At 42.1% G+C, this 22,871-nt stretch overlaps 2 protein-coding genes across 3 annotated transcripts; both read left to right on the forward strand.

The window, feature by feature from the left end:
• The first annotated feature begins 255 nt into the window (after positions 1 to 255).
• LOC127773677 (DExH-box ATP-dependent RNA helicase DExH6-like) lies at positions 256 to 10,397 on the forward strand. 2 transcript variants are annotated; one of them, XM_052299823.1, is made up of 16 exons: positions 256 to 721; positions 1,912 to 2,002; positions 2,167 to 2,476; positions 2,606 to 2,680; positions 3,053 to 3,097; positions 3,472 to 3,562; positions 3,643 to 3,701; positions 4,202 to 4,363; positions 5,170 to 5,222; positions 5,309 to 5,342; positions 5,751 to 5,840; positions 5,919 to 6,108; positions 6,187 to 6,920; positions 7,061 to 7,619; positions 8,457 to 8,956; positions 9,377 to 10,397. In XM_052299823.1, exons 1-16 carry the CDS (start codon positions 271 to 273, stop codon positions 9,782 to 9,784), a joined length of 3,852 nt encoding a protein of 1,283 aa, XP_052155783.1. In that variant the 5' UTR covers positions 256 to 270; the 3' UTR covers positions 9,785 to 10,397. The 2 variants fall into 2 exon arrangements, with proteins under 2 accessions (XP_052155783.1, XP_052155777.1); XM_052299817.1 differs by having other exon boundaries at positions 5,919 to 6,920.
• Positions 10,398 to 17,490: 7,093 nt separating this feature from the next.
• On the forward strand, positions 17,491 to 21,445 carry LOC127781104 (BTB/POZ domain and ankyrin repeat-containing protein NPR2). Its single transcript, XM_052308013.1, has 4 exons — positions 17,491 to 18,729; positions 19,270 to 20,020; positions 20,222 to 20,416; positions 20,900 to 21,445. Exons 1-4 carry the CDS (start codon positions 18,016 to 18,018, stop codon positions 21,157 to 21,159), a joined length of 1,920 nt encoding a protein of 639 aa, XP_052163973.1. The 5' UTR covers positions 17,491 to 18,015; the 3' UTR covers positions 21,160 to 21,445.
• Positions 21,446 to 22,871: the final 1,426 nt, after the last annotated feature.

Raw genomic sequence — 22,871 nt, forward strand, 5'->3', positions numbered from 1 at the left:
TCCTTGTCGCCGCTTTTGAAGTTCGCCGCCGGTGGCATATGTAGCGTATGCGGTGCGAATATTCTCCCAGGCTCCTGGAGGATTTGATTGGATAAGCCGCTCGTAAGGACACCGCACCTCCAATTGTTTTAGGCTGCTATTTGTTGGGCGGTGCACCGTGCACGCGAGTACGGCGTCGCATGGTCGCGGCCCTAGTCGCGCGCTCGCACGTGGGCACGTGGCTAGGCTTGGCTTCGCTTCTACTACGGCCTCCCCTCCTCACCGACAGGCATGGCCCACACGTCAGGCGTGGCCGCCCGTCTGAACCTGGTTTTCATGGGCCGCCCGCTCGCACGCAGCGTGCAGCCACCGCCATCTGGGCCTAGGTTTTCCGGGAGAGCGCAGCGGCGGCGCGGAAGCAACGAAGCGACCGCTTGCGGGAAGGGCCGGAGCCGAGCCGGCCGCGCCGCCTCGCCCGACGTCGTAGCAACCAAGCCACCCCCGCTCCACGACGAGGAGGAGGAGGAGGGAGGAAGGATGGTGAGGAGAGGGCGGAAGGGCAAGGACGCGGCGGCTGGCGCCGGCGGCACCGGTGGCAGAGGCGGCGGTGCTGGCAGAGGAGGCGGCAGAGGAGGAAGCGGCGGCGGGGGCGGGGGCGGGGGCGGGGGAGGGGGTGTTCGGGAGGCGACGCTGGTGCGCGTCTCGAAAGTGCTCGAGGACTTCCAAGCCTCCGACGCCCAGGGTTCGCTCTCATTCGTTTGCCCAATTTCTCCATTCCATTCAATGGTGTCTGGTGTGATCTGTCATCGCGGTGTTCGAGCGAGTTGGGGATAGTGGCACGAATACGATACTTTGGGAGCTTGGTTTTGGTGAATTTGAGGCGATGGTTTGGGCCATGCGCGCGGCCATGCCCATTTTGTGTTCTCTCTTCTCTGTTGCATTTTTTATTAGTCCTCCTAATGTATGATTGACTAACTTTACTGGCCTTCTAGTGTACTGATCACTAACGTCACCAATGTTTGTAGCTTCACAGTTGATTCTGAGTTTGGTAACAAGGGAAGAGGAATACCGTCTACTTTATGTTTGACCATTGTATCTCACAATATGTGACATGGTATTTGCATGATTGTCAGTTTGTCGCTAGATAAGTTGGTGTGTTGACTGACTAGAAAGTATTTCTTAGGTTTTACTACAATGGCATCTAACCTGACAATTGCACTTGAATTGATTTGCAACAGTAATCCTAGGTGGCCACTAGACTGTTGTGTAAATATGCATGAGAATCAACTCTTTGGGCTGATATTAGTGGGTGCAATTAAGCTCCTGCATAAACCCCAACGAGGAGTCTCAAGCAAAACACTATTAGGATTCTGTTAGTTCAAAGTAGCACCCTTTTATTAGTTCTCTTCTCATAACAACCCTCCTCCCTCCTCCCAACAACAATGAAAAGACCACCCGCACACATGCTTGCACACTCTGATGGTGGCAATGTTTTCTTGTATATCTTCTTTTCACATTTTTTGTGCATCCCTTGCAGAGCCATTGCTTGCTACTCCTTCCATCCCAAAATATATCTACCTTTCTAATTCAAATTTAAACTAGAAAGGTAGCTATATTCTGGGACGGAGGGAGTAGGTCATAGCATGTGCTGTGCTGTGGTGTTTTTTCTTCCCTTGCGTTGTTTGCCTCGACTGAGTTTTAGCACATTACTGCCCCATTATGGTCCTGCATGGTAGATGGCATGTTTAGGTTTCTTTTGGTATGTGGGGAACTTTTCCTGTTATTCTTGTGAAATTCCTGGATTCCAAACAGGCTCCTATATCAATTCCTCCACTACTTGTCTCTTTCTTTACTTTTTAATGAAACACACATGTTTTCTCTGTTATGCTGTCAGCTGAAAAAGTCACGTATCTACAAAATTTTACTTTGCAGTGTACAAATTTGAACCTGGCATATCGAAACAAGAGCGAGCGGCGATACATGAGATGTGTAGAAAAATGGGCATGATATCCAAAAGTTCTGGGTGAGTGATAGTCTAATTGACCTCTGGAATGATGCATTCCGTACACTGGTTCTAGTAAAGAGTAATAAGCATCTTTTAAACTTCATTCATCATAGCAACTGTTATCTTAGTAGGATTAAACTATGTGTATCTGATGTTTTCTGAAATCTATTAATTAACTATAGGAATGGGGAACGACGATGCCTATCTGTTTACAAAAGAAAACAGAACCAGGGCCTTGAAACAGAAGAAGGACCTAGCCATCTTGGATTTTCTGTGGAAGCGAGAAATGTTTTGCAAGATCTATTTATGCATTATCCCCCAGATGATGCTGAGCTAAATGGGCATACTGTCAGGAATTCTAGTGATAAGGCTGTAAAGATTCAGTGGAAGCCAGATGGTGCATTTTGTAGGCCAGCATTGCGCAAACAGGATATATTGAAGAAGGTGGAGATGCTTGCATCGAAAGTAAATAAATCCGAACAGTTGAGGAAGGTTGTATATTCTGGCAATCTGGCTTGATATGGTGTCCTTTTTGCCATTCAGTTTAGCCAATTCCTACTTTTATATATGTTATATTGGATAGTTTTATCTAATTGAACTTAGTGTTGTACATTTATACAGATTGTCCAAGATAGATCTAAACTTCCAATTTCCTCATACAAGGATGCAATTTCTTCGACTTTAGAGAATCACCAGGTATTGTTCTTTGTGTTTTTATGGAAATAAAGTTGCTTCACTCGAGCTTCATCCTGATGCATACATCAAAGGTGGTGCTGGTTGTCTGTTCTGTTGGTGGCGGGGCTAATAGCAAGACATTCTATATATTACCTTGTAATACTTCAAGACAAATCAAGAAATTACTATTATTTTCTTGTTTAGTAGTTTCAATTCTTGGTAGGCTTGACTGCTTTCCAATAATGGGTGGATGCCTCTTCAGGAAAATGCTTATCACTTTCCTGAACCTAGCTATTTATTTTGATCCATGCTTATCTTTGACATTTGCCAACTTCCAGAATGAACATTTCCTTTAACATGACCTGATAACAATTTGACCTTCATCCCTGTCAGGTGGTTCTTATTTCTGGAGAAACAGGATGTGGTAAAACAACACAGGTGCCAGTTCTTTTGACTTTTGTTTTGCACTGTTTTGACCATGAAACAACTATTGTATGTAATTAACTTCACTGTGACATTTCCTGCAATAAATTCAGATGTATCTTCTCATTCTGTTACTCTGTGTTGATTAATTGATCCAATCTATGCCTATTTTCTGCTATTTTGATATTTTACTTTGTGTTTGTTGTTATCGTGTTATATGTATTAAAACATCCTGATTTGTGAGAAATTTCACAAAATCGATAGTCAAATGTACTTCTTGTTTTAGTGCCCATGGAATGATGTGGACACCTTTCTTTTTCTTAAATTATGATTTCCTTGGAATGATATTCTGCTTATCTGGCTCACTCATCGTACCATTCTTTTTTTAGGTTCCTCAATATATCTTGGATCATATGTGGGGTAAGGGTGAATCATGTAAGATTGTATGCACTCAACCAAGGCGAATATCAGCTATCTCAGGTAATTCTGTCAAATGACTTCTCTTTCATTGCTATTGTTTTTGTTTAAGCAGCTGAGAGTCAAATGACTCATGTACACAGTTGCTGAGAGAATCTCTGCGGAAAGAGGAGAGTCTGTGGGTGACACAGTTGGGTATAAGGTATGCCAAATTTTAGAATTTTCTATTATGCATTTCTGGACTGAAATTGTACTTATTATTCATCTGTTTGAAAATGACACCCAAAAAATGTTATCTTTTTTTTTTGAAAAAGAATGTTTTTTTACGAAACTTTGCCCGTTAATTTATTGTGTAGTTTATCCGTACAGTGACATGTCTATGATAACACTAAAATACTTGTAGATATGAATTTGCCTTGGTTATTTTGTGCAAACAAACTTTGCATTGTTTGAGAATTTCTTGGTAGAAATTGACAAAGTTTACTCAAGAAACAGTATCAGTATCTTGTATTTTGAAACGAGTAAACACCAGTTTTGTTATTTCGCTTGACAAAGTTGAGAAAGTTTGTAATTTGGACTATGTTCTTAACTTCAATTTTCGTCCTTAATGTTCATATATTTGTCATCTATGACATGTTTGCACTTGTGCACATAATGTGGATATGTACCTCTGTCTTATTCCGCTGTTTATTTCAATTGCAGATACGCTTGGAGTCAAAAGGAGGGAAGAACTCATCAATCATGTTCTGCACAAATGGTGTTCTTTTGAGGCTATTGATAGGCAGGGTAACTAATATTTCAAAAGAACAAAATCAGAAACGCTCATTTGATGATGCAGTTACTGGGATAACACATATTATTGTGGTAATGTTTAATCTTAGAACTTTCAAATAGCTTGATTGCAAATTATTGTATTCTGAACTGCACATACTTTACACTTCTTATTTTGCACCAACACTGCATCCATGCTATTAGTACCAACAAGTAGTTAAATATGATGCTTTTTGTACAAGGGGGGAAGGAGATATTTAATCAACCACTGGGTTTGTATGACACTAGACTTGTTGCAGAAACTTAACTCTAATGCTCTAAGTAGATCTATGACAACCAGAAATTATTTTCCCGTCTAGTGTGAAATTATTTCTTTAATATTATAACTGTACTTGCATTTCTTTTGTAGTTTGATACAGCGTATTGCACAAAACATTTACCAACTGTTCCTTTGTAATTCTGAGAGGGCAGAGCATTTGGTGAGCATTAATTGCAAAATGGTTATGTCAGTGCTTACCTATTCAAATCTTGTTATTTGTTTAGTACTATCTTAGCACCCCTTAGCATTGTCCATTGAATATTGTTGTCATTGTTGAACTGGGGCAAGTCATGCATCAATTAGATGTAAGAGGTATTGTGCAACTTAGTTTATAACTCTATTGCAAAAATAACTGGAATGGAAATTTATGATTATTTGTTATTGAGCTTCTAATAGCATACTGTCTTTTGGTGAAATACAATGTTTTTTTTAATCTTGGAAAGCTTCATATATTATTGTGCTTCAGAACTGGAGCCTTATTTATACAAGGCACTTCCTTACTGAATTGATTTTCAATGGCATATACTGCCAGTATATATTTTATTGGTAATATGAGTTGGCACTCTCCTTTTCTCTTTAGGATGAAATCCATGAAAGGGACAGGTTTTCAGATTTCATGTTGGCTATTCTAAGGTATTATGCTAAAAGCTGTTTCGTCCACATGTTGCTTAGATTGTGTTTTTAGTGCTTTAACGATCTTTTGCCAAACAATTATGTAGAGATTTGCTGCCGTTGTATCCTCATCTGCGTTTGGTAAGAAGATTTTTCCTTCTAGTTTAAGGCTCTATAGTAATAACTATACACAATCATGCATCCTCTATCATGTATCCAAAAGATTAGGGTACGGCTTTACAAAATCCTCTACCAGATAACTGTGCAAAAGACAAAAGTTGGTCCACATCTTTTGTTAGTTTGTCTCTGTTGTTATTTTTGCACAGTACACATATGATCATGATTTTGCACAAATTTTGCAATTGCACTCGTGGCATGGTGCTTTACATCTATGAACATTTTGTTCCTTTTTCAAGTTCACAAGACAAAATAGGTTCATATACCCCAAGGAACACAGAATCCATATTTCCATTCCATATTTGAAGCACAGAATTTCTTCTGAGCGTATCCGCTTTCCGTTACATGAGTATTAACTAGTTTAATGAGCAGGTACTCATGAGTGCAACGATTGATGCTGAGCGGTTCTCAAATTATTTCAGTGGATGCCCATTTATTCAAGTCCCAGGGTTTACCCATCCTGTTAGTAACACACTAATTTACATTTTGTTAAGAAAGATATTGAAGTAATTGATGGCAACATTGGCTCTTTTTTCTCAGGTCAAAACTTTCTATTTGGAGGATGTGCTTTCTATTTTGCAATCTGTAGGCGATAATCATCTTGATCCTACAACAGATGATCTGAAACAGAGCAGTTTGTTAACAGATGATTACAAAAGCTCAATGGATGAAGCCATTAACCTAGCTTTGGATAATGATGAATTTGATCCTCTTCTTGAGCTTATTTCTGGTGAGCAGAACCAAGAAATTTTCAATTACCAGCACTCAGAAACTGGCGTGACACCTTTGATGGTTCTTGCTGGAAAAGGTCAGGTTGGGGACATTTGCATGCTTCTATCATTTGGGGTGGATTGTTCTACACGGGATCATGATGGAAAATCTGCATTAGATTGGGCAGAACAAGGGAATCAGCAAGAGGTTTGCGAAGTTATTAAGAAACATATGGAATGTGGTTCAGCAAAGTTAACTGAAGAGAATGAGCTGCTCAATAAATACTTGGCAACCATCAATCCTGAGCACATCGATACTGTGCTAATAGAACGGTTGCTCAGAAAAATTTGTGTTGATTCCAATGAAGGAGCTATCTTGGTGTTTCTTCCTGGGTGGGAAGATATAAATCAAACACGGGAAAGGTTGCTTGCTTCTCCCTTCTTTCAGGATTCGTCAAAGTTTCTTGTGTTGTCACTCCATTCCATGATCCCATCTTCGGAGCAGAAAAAAGTTTTCAAGCGTCCACCAGCAGGATCTCGTAAAATAATTCTCTCAACCAACATAGCAGAGACTGCTGTGACAATTGATGACGTCGTATTTGTCATAGATAGTGGGAGAATGAAAGAGAAAAGTTATGATCCATATAATAATGTCTCAACACTTCATTCTTCCTGGGTTTCAAAAGCTAATGCCAGACAACGTCAAGGGCGTGCGGGTCGTTGTCAGCCAGGAACGTGCTACCATCTCTACTCTAGATTTCGAGCAGCCTCATTACTGGAATACCAAATCCCTGAAATAAAGAGGATGCCTATTGAGGAACTATGTTTACAGGTATATTCCTAGCTAACCTTTGTAGGTTTGTTTCTCCAATAACTCTTGAAATCAATACTTCTGCAATATTATGGTTCGCTGCAATAAGAATGACATTTATTTACTGATAGCTGTTAAATGTTTCAATCTGTATTATGCAGGTCAAACTGCTTGATCCGAACTGCAGAATTGCAGACTTTTTAAGGAAAACTTTGGACCCTCCAGTTCCAGAAACTGTAAGAAATGCTATCACCGTACTTCAGGATCTTGGTGCTTTGACTCAAGATGAACAACTGACAGAGTTAGGGGAAAAGTTGGGCTCCCTTCCGGTCCATCCATCTACAAGCAAGATGCTCTTGTTTGGTATATTAATGAATTGCCTAGATCCGGCGTTGACATTGGCATGTGCAGCAGATTATAGAGATCCTTTCCTCCTTCCAATGGCTCCAGATGAGAGGAAAAGGGCTGCTGCAGCCAAAGTTGAGCTTGCTTCATTGTATGGTGGATACAGTGATCAGCTTGCAGTTGTAGCAGCAATGGACTGTTGGAGACGTGCCAAAGATAGGGGCCAAGAAGCTCAATTTTGTTCCAAGTATTTTGTGTCTTCTAACACCATGAATATGCTTTCAAACATGAGGAAACAGCTTCAGAATGAACTAGCCCAAAGAGGATTTGTTCCTGTAGATGCATCTGCATGCAGCTTAAATGCTAGAGATCCAGGTACTTTTCTAGAAAAAATTGAGTTCTGAAACATATTCTTTGTTCATGTGATTTCTTTTGTTTGTTTCCACTTTGCTTTGCTTAACTATAGTATATGCATGGTTGAGGGATACATGGTATTATGTAAGCAGCAAGTAAGTTGATTAGTTAAGTCCCTAGTATATAATATACTCAGTGAGAAGGGTGTTCCTTTTCAGGATAGCTAACTAGAGTTTTCCATGGTTAGTTACAAAGAAAAACCTTGTGTTTCTATGAATTAGTCTTGCAATATGTTCACGCCTATATTACTAGTTCCCATTTGGATATATTGTAGGGGATAGTCCATCCCCTGATTAGTTGTATTGTAGATTAGCAGTTCCTTAAGCCTATGCACAGCAGGGTTTATTAGTTGTATTGTGGATTAGCAGTTCCTTAAGCCTATACACAGCAGGGTTTACAACATACAAGGTCATAGTGCACAGAGTGTATATGAATAAGAGAACCAATCTAAAGTTAGTACAAGTAGCTACTAAGTTACATATATCACTCTAAAGTTAGTAGCTACTAAGTTACATATATCATTCACTGTATTGTAGAGTTTTCCATCCTTTCCCCGTTCAATCTTTTTAATTTTCTTCTTACTTCTAATTCACGAGCAAATCGTCCTTGCCTTTTCTTTGTAGTAAAATTATTTTTAGAGTATTTGCTGGATTCTATTTTTATTCTTAGTAAAATTATGTAGTAAAATCAGTTGTCACCCGAACTTCATCAATCTTCCTTAGTTCCTAACAAATTATGCTTTATTGCATCAAAGTTTTAATTGTTCTATTGTACTTTACTGACTTCTAAATTCTGTAGGTATCATTCGTGCTGTCCTTATGGCCGGTGCTTATCCAATGGTAGGGAGATTGCTTCCCCCTCGCAAAAATACTAGAAGAGCTGTCATTGAAACAGCAAGTGGTGCCAAAGTTCGACTGCATCCACATTCTTGCAACTTTAACTTGTCTTTCCGTAAGACTTCTGGGAACCCATTAGTGATATATGATGAGATCACTCGAGGCGATGGTGGAATGTACATAAAAAACTCTTCGGTTGTTGGGTCCTATCCTTTAATTATTCTTGCTACGGAAATGGTTGTTGCTCCACCTGAGGACGATGATAGTGATGAAGAGGATGGGGATTCTAGTGAGGATGAAACTGAGAAAGTCACTTTGGGACAACATAAAGAGATAATGTCTTCTCCTGATAACTCTGTTTCAGTTGTTATTGATCGATGGCTTCGGTTTGATGCTACAGCTCTTGATGTTGCTCAAATATACTGCCTTAGGGAGCGCCTAGCATCAGCTATTCTTTTCAAAGTAAGATTTTTATATCTTGCATCATCTAATTTAAGCTTGATTAATGCAATACAACTTGTTCCTTTTGTATTCTCTCTTTCATCCAATGTTTTCTAAGATGCCATGCATGGTTGCCAGCATATTAGCAAACTTTTGTTTTACATTTCAGTCTGCACACTCCCACTGTCCCACTCTGACCCCCGAGTTTTCCTTTAAATATATTGTGTTGATTTTTCTCCAGTGCAGAAATCTGGATAATAAGCATACATGAAAAATCTATAAGGCATGTAGATAGACTGCATTTCCTTCCGTTGTTCATTCTGAGTTGTCTCAATCAGATAATGGATCTGGATCAATAGATCATCATACTGCTTTCTGCATCATTCTTAGTACCTTTATAGTCCAATTATTTCTGAAAAAAAATGGAATTATTTTTCTCAGGTCAAACATCCACAGGATGTCCTCCCACCTGATCTTGGAGCAACTATGTATGCTATTGCGTGCATCCTATCATACGATGGCTTGCCTGCTATGATTACATCTGATGATGTTGCTACAAGTCAGGGTTCAAACCAAAGTTCAGCTGAATCAAGCAGATTCTCTCAGGGTCGTAGAGTCGGTTATATTCCACCTGGCGGTTTCCTCATGTCTTTGTTATCGGATAAACCTCTTAATGCGCCTCATTTTCAGAAGTCCTTTAATCATCCAGATGGAGCTTCAGGGCATATTCGGTCATCGAGGACCTCCGTCGGTAGATTTGATCAGTCTCGCCATCCTCAACGTAATAATTCTGGACCTGGGAGTTCAGCAGCACGGACTTTCAAAAGACAGCGCAACGGTGCACAGTGACTATGGACTAGCGGCCGCGTTTTGCAGATCCTTCGGCTATGCTGGAATATTGGATGAAAGGCTTTTGTGGCAGAAATAAAGGATTGCTGTCTTGGCCGGGAGTTAAATAGGACTTGCAGCCTTCCTGTGTTGAAGGGCCATACGATGGCAACGTGATGCCTTGAGCTGAAATCATAATCCAGAAACGCTGTTTTGCTGGTGACTTGCAGCCTTCCTTTGTTCGGTGCACGTTGCTATTCTGTTCAGCTCTGCTTCCCAACTTGAGCGTGCCTTGTAATCTGATGGCAAGGCGACGCCATGCCATGCCACAGTCCACTGGTGTCTAACCACCAAATTGTACTCGTTGGAAGAGTGACCCATACAGGCTCAATGGGAGTCTGAATTCTGATGTCCCACATACAGCCATACAGGAGTAGTAGGTTGGTAGTCTGAAACTTTTGTTTTGCTTTGATGATGTACGTGAAGAAGTGGTGTGTTTCCCTTCTTCGACCTATGGTTCTTTTATAGTACTGGAGTAGTACAGTAGTACTAGTAGTACATGCGCCTAAATTCTCCATGCCATGTGTAACCACAGTGATGTTATGCCGTGCGCCTAAATTTTCCCGTTCTGGTTTGAGATAGCAGTCGCACCCAACTATCAGGAGACGCTGCGGGCCTGTTGGGAAGCTGGATAAGCAGCTGAGCTCCTGATAATCTGGAAAAGTTGGGTTTCACAACTTCTGGTTTCTAGTTTCTAGGTTATTTTCTGGATTTTACAAATATAGCTTCTTAGAATCATTAAAAGCTAGACTATTTAGGGAGCTTCTGATTATGAGAGTAACTGCAGCAATTCCGAGAGAAACTGCAGCTAGAAGCTCCTCCAGGACCGGCCTCTCTTCTCTTCGTGAAGAAGAGAAATTGAGTGAAATATAATTGCTCTTGTACCAATGGGGCACTACTAGCACCCAAAAAATAATAACACTGTAGCAACCTTGTAGTACTCCGTAATGCACGTGTCTCTCAGGACCACCTGACCTGAGATTGAATGTCTAGCAGGTGCCAACATCCGCCCGTTTGGAACACGGATTTGCCACGCCCATCACGTTGCATAGCTGGCGGATGTCGACGTGTTTTAATGGCCCAATGGCAGGTTTAATACTCGTACGTGAAAAAAGGCTTTGCTCTTGTACGGGCATCGACCAGTGGGCAGTGGCGCCATCATGTTTTCGCCGTACTACCTCGTTCTCGACGACTCGTGCCATACTGTCATGCGAAACTATTTTGTGATATGATCATCGCAGTATACAGCATCTGACCAGTACTACTACTGACTAGACCAATAATTGCCTCCTATTGTCAGCAGATTATTGTTTTATGGAGGATATATTTGTAGAATATAATTGGAATGGTTCACAACTTCACATCTCCTGCCTCTCCAATGACATAGTACAAAGCCAGAATACGATATAGAGTGGATTGAGATCGGTGCCGTCGTAATTGCGACTACACCTTAGGACTGCATCCATTTTCAGCTATTTATTTTTGTGATCAACAATACAGATCAACTGCTACAGTACTCGTGCTATAGTACCTGAACAATATTTTATGTCGTGGTACTTTTGCTACAGCAACCGGCCTAATCCTTACCGTTGGATTTAGATCCAACGTAGCAGCTACAACTGCTTAATTTACAGTCCATACTACTACTACATTTGATCCGGATCCAAATAGAGTCATCCGAAGTGAAATAAAGGACTATTGCTACAATAGCAAAACGCAGACCCTTTAGCAATTATACTCCCTCCGTCTCAAAAAAAGACAAACTCTAGGCTTCCGTGTCTAACATTTGACCGTCCGTCTTATTTAAAAAAATTATGAAAAAAATTAAAAAGACAAGTCACGCAAAAAGTATTAATCATGTTTTATCATCTAACAACAATGAAAATACTAATTATAAAAAAATTTCATATAAGACGGACAGTCAAACGTTGGACACGGAAACCCAGAGTTTATCTTCTTTTTTTAGACGGAGGGAGTAATTTTGTAGATAAGAAGTGAAAAATAAAGGACTATTGCTACCTTTCGTTTAATGTTATCAATCATTTTAGCAAATTTCACATTAAACATGTAGATGTCTCTAATAACAAGGTTACCCTCATTAACTATATCCCAAATGTTTCCTAAAGTAGCAGTAGTTGCCTGCATTGACAAACAGAGTAGAGATGGAATGCCACCTCTAAAACTCATTTGAAATGTGAGAGTGAAGCATTTCGATACAAAATATGAATATTAGAATGACAAGTAATCTACAATAAGAGTAGTACTGATTTTAACAGAGTAGTACAATTGTGTATAATATCTTAGGACTCTTAAATTCGTTGTAATATAGAACTAATGCAACAAAATTAAATTTTATGGCAACCATTGCGATAAACATCGTGGTACTAATAGGCTATGCAATAAATTAGTAGTCCTTACGTTAATTAGGAGCAACCTAGGAGCCCTTAGGTTTATTAGGGACAATGAAGGGAACAAGCCCGGGTGCTCAAGTGAAAACGTCATAGACCAATAGATTACTTCCTTACATTGTGATTCAGGTTTCGATATAGCTCATTGCTGACATCGGCCGTGATAAATTTATGAGCATGCTGAGCTGGGATCATGGCGTTAGCAAAGTGATATTCACACCACGTATAGCCGAGTCAACAATCAATCAATCAAATAAAATAGTACAGTACATCGTGTTTCCGTTACTACGTTCTAAAATAGCTGCTGCTTTTTTTAATTGCAAAGAAGTTCTCTCTCTTTTGAGGACGCAAAGAAAGGTTGATGCTTTCGCCATTCGCAAGCGTAAGCATATTTTGCTAAAAATGCTCCGGTGGGGGAGAGCTGTCGATCCCATCTCAGGAGTGTTTTATATTAGTCCCCAAGTCTTAACGACTTTAAAGGTCGGGGAGTCCTGGTCAACTTTGCCATGACCGCATTAGTTTATTAACACCCCACGACTAAACTACGTATTCCTGCAATTTTCACAAGATCTAACCATCACCCGTAGTTACTACTTTCTCCGTCCTATATAATATATAATATAAGAGATTTTAAAATTTTACTTGCACTATTTGACCACTCGTCTTATTAAAAAATTTTAAAATTATTATTTATCTTTTCTTAACTTACTTTATTATTTAAAGTATTTTAAGTACAACTTCTCGTTTTTTATATTTACACAAATTTTTTAAATAGATAAGTAGTTAAACAATATAAACAAAAATTAAAAATCTCTTATTTTATGAAACGGGGGAGTAGTAGGCCGTAGCGTCTCCAAACTCTCATCAGGTATGGACACGATCGCGCGCAACGGCGGCGCACGGCGCCCGCACCCCCGTGCCTTTTAATTAACTCTCCTTTTGACCGTGCCAGGTTAACCTCACCTCGCGAAGCGAACAGGTCTACCACACCACACGACCACACGACACGATCGAGGCTCGCATGGATTTTCGCATTTTCGGTGCACAGAGTAGGGTAGGGGCGTGGAGAGGGGAGGTGAGCGGTGGTGAGCCACACGAGCAGGGCAGCGCAGAGGATCGCGGGGTGCATGATTGAGCGGAGGGGGGAAGGGGTGTGGTGGGGTCAGTAGTACGGGGGGTGAGCGGTCGGTGACGCGGGGTGAGTCCACGTCAGCGATGCCTACCTCCGCGCGCCTCACGTCACCCGCGCGACCTCACCCGTTCACGCGGGCCCCACCACCACCACCGCCCCCTCGCTGACGCCCTCGTTTCGTACGACTAGAAAGAATACTCCTCCGTCCCATAATATAAGGTATTTTAAGTTTTTTTACACTATTTGACCACTCGTCTTATTTAAATTTATTTTAAAATTATTATTTATTTTTTTACTTACTTTATTATCTAAAGCACTTTAAGCACAACTTTTTGTTTTTTATATTTACAAAACTTTTTAAATAAGACGAGTGGTCAAACAATACAAATAACAACTCAAAATCTCTTATATTATTATATTATGGGATAGAGGGAGTACAATACAGTACTCCTACGTACTAAAAAAACCCGGCCGATGCCATCTTTCCGCTAAAAAAACAGTCGCGCGCAGCGCAGCAGCAGCAGCTGCGGCCGGCCAGGCAACAAGATGCACCGAGTTGCCGAGCAAAAGAAAAATACCTTGGGGAGATCGCGGCGCATCGCGGTTGCGTCTCCGCGTCCCGCGACCACGGATTTTCCTTTTTGCTTGCGCCGTTTGCGTTGCACGCGGTGTGTGTGTTACGGCAACTTCTGTATCGTGTACCTACGGGACATATCGGCTCGGCATGCGCAAAGACGGGGAAGCCGACCGAGCGAGCTGGAGCCTGGGAGGAGGAGAGGAGGAGGTGGTGATTTCGACGGCCTATCCACAGTGTACACACACGCCTGCGGCCTCTGCCCTGCGCTGCCCCGCCACCTGTGCTTTGGAGACCTCCGTCCCATATTACTTGTCTTTTTAAGTTTTTGTTTGTCAATATTTGATCATTCGTCTTATTTAAAAAAATTTAAAATTATTATTTATTTTGTTTATCATTTGCTTTATTATCAAAAGTATTTTACATATGACTTATTATTTTATATATTTGCATTAATTTTTTAAATAAACGAATGGTTAAATAAAAAATCAAAAACGACCTATTATGAGACGGAGGGAGAAGTAGGTTAGGATAACGCTGGGGGTTTGCCTCTCTTGGCCAGGGCACGACGTGATGGCGTGAGCCTCTCACCGTACATGTCACGTCGCGATAACCATCTGTCCGGCCGCTTTCTATGAGGATAACCACAAGGAACAGTAAAACTAATCCTGACAATCCATGCTATTACACCGATTCTAAAATATAGTAATTTTAACTACAAATATGAAGGAGCATAATTCTTTTATTTTTTAAGCTGCTATATTTTAAAATTTTTACTTTTGTTCAAATTGATGGCTATAAATTATTATATTTTAGAATAGATGGAGTACCGTTATTTTCTTCGAGCACAAGATCAACATGACAACATTAACGTTTGGATTGAACTACTTTCTTATTCAACCTAAACACGCTACCAAATTGTTGAACGGTTATTTTTTCAAAAAAACTATTTATTCAAAAAATTCTTTTAAAATGATAACATTATTATTTAAATTTGTAATAGTTAATAGATAAGTAGTCGTTCAATAATGATTTATCTTACGGATAAGTATAAGCTAACCCCTCATTTAAACGCAACCTTGTTACCGCTCTTCTGGCAGGATAGACTCAAATCTAGACCAATAAATTTCTCACTTGTTTGGTCTAATAGAAATTAGGGAAGTCCCAACCCTCTATTTAGGATAGTGCCTATGGCATTAACTACATTGTCATGTAGGACTTTTAGCTTATGTGGTACCATATTAATTAAGAGAGAGAGTGAAGAGATGAAGAAACTGGGTCTCATGCAAAACACAGCTTCAACACGAGAACCTATACACTAGACACTATCAAGTTTTGCATTGGGAGATAATAGTGTCTTCATAATAGATGAAGAATAAATATGATTGGTAGAGAAGAGAGATGGTGTATTTATTAATGGCCCACTTTAACAAATCATGGGTTGTGAAGTGTAGTTTCTATTGTAATGTCTTATTGACATGGCACCATAGACACTGCTTATAGACACTATGAATTGGGACTGCCCTTATGCTATCATACTTATCACGAAGAAAATGATTTTACTGGTCTAAAAGTATGACCAAAAGTTACTATACCTTTTATTTTGGAGTAAAGTGTATTGGCAGTTCTTAATCTTGTAAGGTTGTGTCATATAGGTCTCTAAACTCTGAAAATGGTCTCAGAACTTGTCCAAATGTATCATCTAAGTCTCAAATTGACACATCCCCTTTAGATCCTACATGGCGCTGATGTGGTGTGCCACATGGACGTGACGTGTCCTTTTATTTTTTTTCCTTCTTTTATTTTTCTTTTTCTTTTCCGTTTTCTTCTCATTCTTCTTTTTTTCCTTTCTTCTGCTCGGGTCACAGAGAAAGGAGAATAAAGGGGAAAAAGAGAAGAAAAAAAGAAAAAGAAAAAAAAATAAATGTGTCCCATTTGTCAGTCAAAATAACACCACGTCATGTTCGTGTGGCATGCCACATCAACGCCACGTAGGATCCTGAAGGGGTTGTGGCGATTTGAGATCTAGATGACACACTATAACAAATTCTGTAACTTGAATATATATCTTGAGAGTTTAAGAACCTAGATGACACATCTTACAAGAACCGTCCGTACACTTTACTTTTTTTTTATTATAACGGATGTGGTAATTTGTTAGGGTCACCTCATGTTCGTGATCTTTCAACAAGATCGTGTTTAATTCGACGAAAATGACCGGTAATGCCGAGACAAGGTGGTGCAGGCTAGTAGCGGTGAATGCCTTAGATCTCTAGTCAGTTTTGTGGTGTTCGATCAATGGATCAGCCCAACATCATTAGCTCCCAGAAGTATGGTGGAACGCCACAGGAAAGGCGTGTGAAGAGAGGCGATGCCACGGCATAGCGGCGAGACGAGAGAGAGATAGAGAGAGAGAGAGAGAGAGAGAGAGATGTGGACGGCCGCAGTGCACGGCAAGGAAGGGTACAGACTCCCGGTGGGGTGACCGGGGGGTGAGGTGATGTGTATGGCAAAAAGAAATGAAGGAGATGTGTTGGATGCTGACTGATCTGAACAGTAGTGCTACTGGAAAAATTTAAGCTATTTTCGCTCAATAAAATATCTAATACTAGGTGCATAGGAATATCTGAACTTGCACATTTTGAGGGCTTTTTACAGCACGTTTAAATTACTTGATGCTATGAGTGTACAGCACATGAATGGAATTTTTGTAGACTCTCTATTGTACCACATACTCATAGAAAAGAGTCTAATACTGGTTGACAAATAACCCTACTATTGAATCTAGATTGACTAAAATCACAAGCACTAAATAGAAATAGACTTGTCGATTGTGTAGCGATGTATGTACTCTCTCCGCACCTAAAAGATTTGTTTCACAGAGACTATTTTCTAAGTAGATGTCCATTAGATCTTTAATAGTATTTTTTTTCGTTTTAACCTTCAAACCAGTTGTACTCCCTTCTCTTCCTCATCTTTGATTATCTTAAACAATATCAATATTCTTTTATGAATAGTGTGAGTTTAAAATAAAGTATAACTTTTCCTTTAAAAATTGCTAGTTTTTAAGTTTTTTACTTACAGTATATATTTTTTATTAAGGTACATATTTTACCTATGTTTTTTTAACATGTTTTTAAAACAGCTTAACGATGTGTTTCTTAAAAACATTTTATGTATAAAAATTGCTTTAAAATATAAACTAAAAATACTTTCAAGTTTATAATAATATAAACTCATATGTTAATAGTTTTTATATTTTACGTGTGTGCTGACATCATCTTCGTAGCCTCAAACACACTCTAATTTATATTTCACATGTATTTTACTCATACTATTTCCCAAAGGCACGAGAGAGGACGGCAACAACAAAAAGATCCTCGCCTCCCCACACCTGACCCTACCCATCAAAATCCTCCTAGACAACTCACTAAATTATATACCACCAGTATGAAAAAGAAACTAAAAAACCATTTTTAAAAGGTCCCAGATGAAGAATTCTTTTCCAACTCGATCCCAACAGAAGAAAAGGAAAAAGAAATGAATAGCACCGAGGAGAGGACAGACAGAACAAATCCATCGGTCTCCTCCTCCCTCCGATTTCCCCCCTTCGTCCTCGTCGTCTTCCTCCCATTTTTTTTTCCTCCTCCTCTCATCCCTCGCCGCGAGCCAAAGCCCCTGGTTTCCTCGCAACTGCCTCCCCGCGATTCCGTTTGACCCCCACTGTTCTTCTCCCCTAGCACCACCAGGTCGCCGTCGCTTCCAATTTCCAAATAATTCCCTCCACTCCGGCCGCTCGCGAGGAAAGAAAAGGATTTCTTTTTCTCTCTCTCTCTCTCTCCCTCTCTCCGAGATCCGTTTCCCAAACAGGCGGGGGGTCGAAAGTGTTTGGTACTTTGGTTTGGGGAGCTTGTTTGCCGACGCGGATCTGCGTGGAGACGAGCAGAGGGGGGAGCGCCGGAATTGGGTGGTTTGGCCCGGGAGGCGCCGGAAAGTGGGGGAGCCTTTGGATTCCCCGAACCCGCCATGGTGATCCGGCACGAGTAGTAGTGGTGGTGGTGGTATTAGTAGCAGTGAGATGCCGGCGCGTAGCGCGGTGGTGGTAGTAGCCATGGAGCCCTCGTCGTCCATCACCATCGCGTCGTCGTCCTCGTACCTCTCGAACGGGTCTAGCCCGTGCTCGGTCTCTCTTGCGCCGCCGGGGGCAGGGGCGGTGGCGGCGCAGGCGGCGCCGGTTGCCGCCGGGGAGGGCGGCGGCGGCGGCGGCGGCGGAGGAGGAGGAGGAGGAGGAGGAGGAGGGAGTAGTAGCGTGGAGGTGGTGAGCCTGAATCGGCTTAGCGCTAACCTCGAGCGGCTCCTCCTCGATTCCGACCTCGACTGCAGCGACGCCGACGTCGACGTGGCCGACGGTGGCCCGCCCGTGCCAGTCCACCGCTGCATCCTCGCCGCCCGCAGCACCTTCTTTTACAACCTCTTCGCGGCGCGCGGCCGCGGCGGCGATGGGGCTGCCGGCGGCGGCGGCGGCGGTGGTGGGGGAGGGGAGAGGACTGGGGGGAGGCCGCGGTACAAGATGGAGGAGCTCGTGCCGGGAGGCCGCGTGGGGCGCGACGCCTTCCTGTCGCTGCTGGGTTACCTGTACACGGGCAAGCTCCGGCCGGCGCCGGATGACGTGGTGTCTTGCGCCGACCCCATGTGCCCGCACGACTCGTGCCCGCCGGCGATCAGGTTCAACGTCGAGCAAATGTACGCGGCGTGGGCGTTCAAGATCACCGAGCTCATCTCGCTGTTCCAGGTGAGATACAAATGGATGCTCTTCTTGTGCTTGTTAGGATACCAAAAACGGTAGCTGCAGAACTAGAAACTGTTCTGTCACCGATTATATTTTTATGCAATCTGTATTTGATGGTGTAAACATATTTTCAACCAATTTTTGCATGCGAATAACTTCAAGCTGCACGATGTCTTGAGTCTGGATTCTGGAAGTCGTTCAAGCACATAGGCTGTGTTACATAAGCTTGATAGCTTGTAAACATTGCTCTCAAGTCCCCACTTCAGATCTTCTAACTAGATTGTGTTATACCTTTTTTAAGTTGAAAGAAACTTGCTAAATCTATATTGGGTTTGATTAGAGGAGCTAGGATGCAGTCCTGGTCCTGGTGATGTGTATCAGTGTGCTCCAGATTGGTTAGTGGACTAGTTAGCTTGGTTGTCTGAGCTTATATAGTTCAACGGTTTATGAATCCACTACATGTCCAATAACCCAAAGTCTTTTAGCTTATATTTTTATGACCTGTTGTTTAATCTGGGTTAATACGGTCTTCTTCTACCACAGCGACGGCTTCTTAACTTCGTCGATAAGACTCTAGTAGAAGATGTTCTTCCAATTCTGCAAGTTGCTTTTCATTCAGAGCTGACTCCAGTGCTTGAAAAATGTATTCGGAGAATTGCAAGATCAAATCTTGATAATGTATCGTTGGATAAGGAACTTCCTCCAGAAGTTGCTGTTCAGATAAAAGAGATTCGCCAAAAATCTCAGCCAAATGAGGGTGACACTGTCATTTCAGACCCTGTACATGAGAAAAGGGTCAGAAGAATCCACAGGGCACTGGATTCTGATGATGTTGAGCTTGTGAAGTTGCTTCTTAACGAGTCTGAGATCACCTTGGATGATGCCAATGCATTGCACTATGCTGCTGCTTACTGTGATTCGAAAGTTGTTTCGGAGTTGTTAGACTTGAGACTTGCCAACTTGAATTTGAAGAATTCGCGTGGATACACGGCACTCCATCTGGCTGCTATGAGGAGAGAGCCAGCTATTATCATGTGTCTCCTAAACAAAGGAGCAGCTGTATCACAATTGACTGCTGATGGCCAGAGTGCAATGAGTATCTGCCGGAGGTTAACAAGGTTGAAAGACTACAATACAAAGATGGAGCAAGGCCAAGAGTCAAACAAAGACAGGTTATGTATTGATATATTAGATAGGGAGATGATAAGGAAACCTATGGCAGTGGAAGATTCTGTCACCTCGCCTTTGTTGGCTGACGATCTTCACATGAAGCTTCTCTACCTTGAAAACAGAGGTGAAGTCTCTTTTCATGCTCGGTAGAATAGCACTTCGTGGTGCAGCTTGTTTCAGACCTTTCTCGAACAGAAACAGGATGGAGAAAAATTATACATTTATGCTACATAAACAAGTGATCCTAGCATTTACCACGTTTGCTTTCAAACATACTACATTCACCTGGAGAATCCATGCTGACACATTGCATTTTCTCTTGCAGTTGCATTTGCAAGATTATTTTTTCCTGCAGAAGCAAAGGTTGCAATGCAAATTGCACAAGCAGACACCACACCAGAATTTGGCATTGTTCCTGCAGCTAGCACTTCTGGAAAATTGAAGGAAGTCGATCTGAACGAGACACCAGTAACACAAAACAAAAGGCTCCGTTCAAGGGTGGATGCACTCATGAAAACAGGTCGGAACTGATGACACATTCTTTATATGCAAACTATTATAGCTTATGAGTAGATGTCACTGATTACCATCAGAAATTCTCACATGTTGCTAATACCTTCATCTTCGTACTTTAAATGTTTGAGTTGGTGGTGTTGATACCGTGGTAGTTCAAAATCCCCATTTCTTCCACCATCTCTCACTAAAAAAATCACCCCAGCACGCACGTTGCTAGTTCCCGGCTAAAATTTTAACTGCTAATGGAACATGGAAAATAATTATTTAGTTGTCAAATGTTATGTGAGGATGTTGTAGTCATGTTAAAAACATTCCTATCTCTTGTAAAACTGGCGTGATTTCCACATTTTGCATACTTTGAACCTAATGAGCACAAATAGTTGGGGTTTTTATTAACTCAAATGTTGATTGGTAATTTGTTTTACTCTCAGCACCCTTTCCTCAGAACTTGATCATTCTTATGATATTTTTTTTCTTCTGTTTTCAGTTGAGCTGGGACGTCGCTACTTCCCTAACTGCTCGCAGGTGCTCGACAAATTTCTGGAGGATGATTTGCCCGATAGTCCTGATGCACTCGACCTCCAAAATGGCACTTCTGATGAGCAAAATGTTAAAAGGATGCGGTTCTGCGAGTTAAAGGAGGATGTGCGCAAGGCATTCAGCAAAGACAGAGCTGATAATAGCATGTTTTCTATCTTGTCATCTTCATCGTCATCTTCGCCACCACCCAAGGTTGCAAAGAAATGACAGAAGTTTTGTAACAAATTTCCGCTCGTGATGTTACTGGGACAAGAGATATCGATCAATAGACCTGTATAGTCTTACAGTGGTATAACAATTAGATATCGAAGCTTCTTCGAATATTAGAAAGTGCTGTTCTGGGCTGCACTCAGCTGGTTTATGGGACCCATGCGGTGAAACTGGCAAAAGAAAACCAGCTGATTAGAGGCTCCAAAGCAATGTCTCTCGTGAATATGTTTGTAGCATTCTGTTTTGTTCAGGATGGCTGTAATGATAAAATCTTTTCAATAGATATATAGCTAATTGTCTCGTAAGCATACTGCCATTATTGAGATTGTAGAAGCTGCAAGTTTTGTAAGAAAAAGACGGCGTTGCTTATCGCCAACGCTATGTATCGGAGAACAAGTGTTTTTTTTGGCTGTGAGAGACAGGTAATGGATATGCAAAAATGAAAAATCTTGTGTAATTGCAGCTGTGCATATCAACTAATTATCTATATATCTACGGAATCTTGCACAAGGGCACCCAGATTTGACAGTGAAACACAAGATAAAATGGAATAGAAACAAAAATGAAACCAACACAGCAGTATCTACAATTCTGAAGCTGCAAACTACTGTAGACCATAACTTGTCACCCTTCGAACAGCTCTGCCAGCATCTCCTCCAGGTCAGCAGGAGTGTTGCTGTTTCCGCGGCTAACCAGTCTCTTCAGCTCAGGATGCTCCAACAAGTACTCGCGATAACCTGAAACAACTCTCTCGGTGATAGTTTTTCGCAGCCTTCCTCTAAGCTCAGGGCTTGGGACCTTCCACAGCTTCTGAGCCTTGTACGTCTCATGGAACGCCAACTCGAATTTCCTCAATGGCGAGGACTTGTTGCTCCAGGGAGAGAGGCCAGACTTCGACGATAGGCAGGACAGCACGGGCGCCCAAGAAGCGCTGAAATAGCCGTCGATGTAGCCGCCACTGGCAACGAATCCACCGTAGGTTGGAGAACGGCTCGAGCTGCTGCGCCACGAAATGCGAGTTGTTGAGCAGGAAAATGTACCTCAGGCCCGTGCCCTGGCACAGCTTGGATTTCCTCCTGATGAGACGCCTCAGGTAGCCGATGGCGTCGTACGTCGATCATGGCGTACAGGTATCCCCTGTACGTTCCCAGCGTACACGACGCAGTCCACCATGACGCGAGCGCTCGTGTGCACGTCGTCTCCGCTACCTCGCGCGATCTCCGTCGAGTCGTCGTCGGCGGCGGCCTCGACGAGCGCCTTGGTCTCCTCCATGGTGCTCGATATGGCGCCGTGCAGCTCGGTCGCCTTCCTGAACAGGGCGTTCGATCTCCATGGCGTCGAACGTGATGGCCTGGGTGGTTTGGTGGGTGATCAGCACGCGGCGGCACTGTGACCAGAGGAGAGACGAGGCGTCCATGGCGTGCCCGTACATGCTGACCAGGGCGTGTAGTTTCTCCGGCGGCGGAGCGTGGACAAGCTTGAGAGCGGCGAGGACGGCGTCGACGAAACCGACCATCTTGGCGACGCAAGCTTCCCCGAACCGCGCGAGCGACGGCGTCGGCTCGTTGTTAGCAAAAGGAACAGGTTTTGGGGCTAGTTTAATTTCTATTCTCCACTCAATCAACTATGGCTGGTTGAATACATATATATATATATATATATATATATATAGGCTAGTGGCTTACACCATAAGGTATAGGCCAGTGGCT

The sequence above is a fragment of the Oryza glaberrima genome, chromosome 1 (assembly GCF_000147395.1).
Source record: "Oryza glaberrima chromosome 1, OglaRS2, whole genome shotgun sequence".
Taxonomy (NCBI): Eukaryota; Viridiplantae; Streptophyta; class Magnoliopsida; order Poales; family Poaceae; genus Oryza; species Oryza glaberrima.

Excerpts from the sequence above, each read along its gene's own strand:
- LOC127773677 (XM_052299817.1), top strand. The coding sequence starts at position 271 with ATGGCCCACACGTCAGGCGTGGCCGCCCGTCTGAACCTGGTTTTCATG. Across the intron at positions 722-1,911 it reads CCAAGCCTCCGACGCCCAGG|TGTACAAATTTGAACCTGGC; the intron begins GTTCGCTCTCAT and ends TTTACTTTGCAG. Across the intron at positions 3,702-4,201 it reads GTGACACAGTTGGGTATAAG|ATACGCTTGGAGTCAAAAGG; the intron begins GTATGCCAAATT and ends TTTCAATTGCAG.
- LOC127781104 (XM_052308013.1), top strand. The coding sequence starts at position 18,016 with ATGCCGGCGCGTAGCGCGGTGGTGGTAGTAGCCATGGAGCCCTCGTCG. Across the intron at positions 20,021-20,221 it reads TCTCTACCTTGAAAACAGAG|TTGCATTTGCAAGATTATTT; the intron begins GTGAAGTCTCTT and ends TTTCTCTTGCAG. Across the intron at positions 20,417-20,899 it reads GGATGCACTCATGAAAACAG|TTGAGCTGGGACGTCGCTAC; the intron begins GTCGGAACTGAT and ends TTCTGTTTTCAG.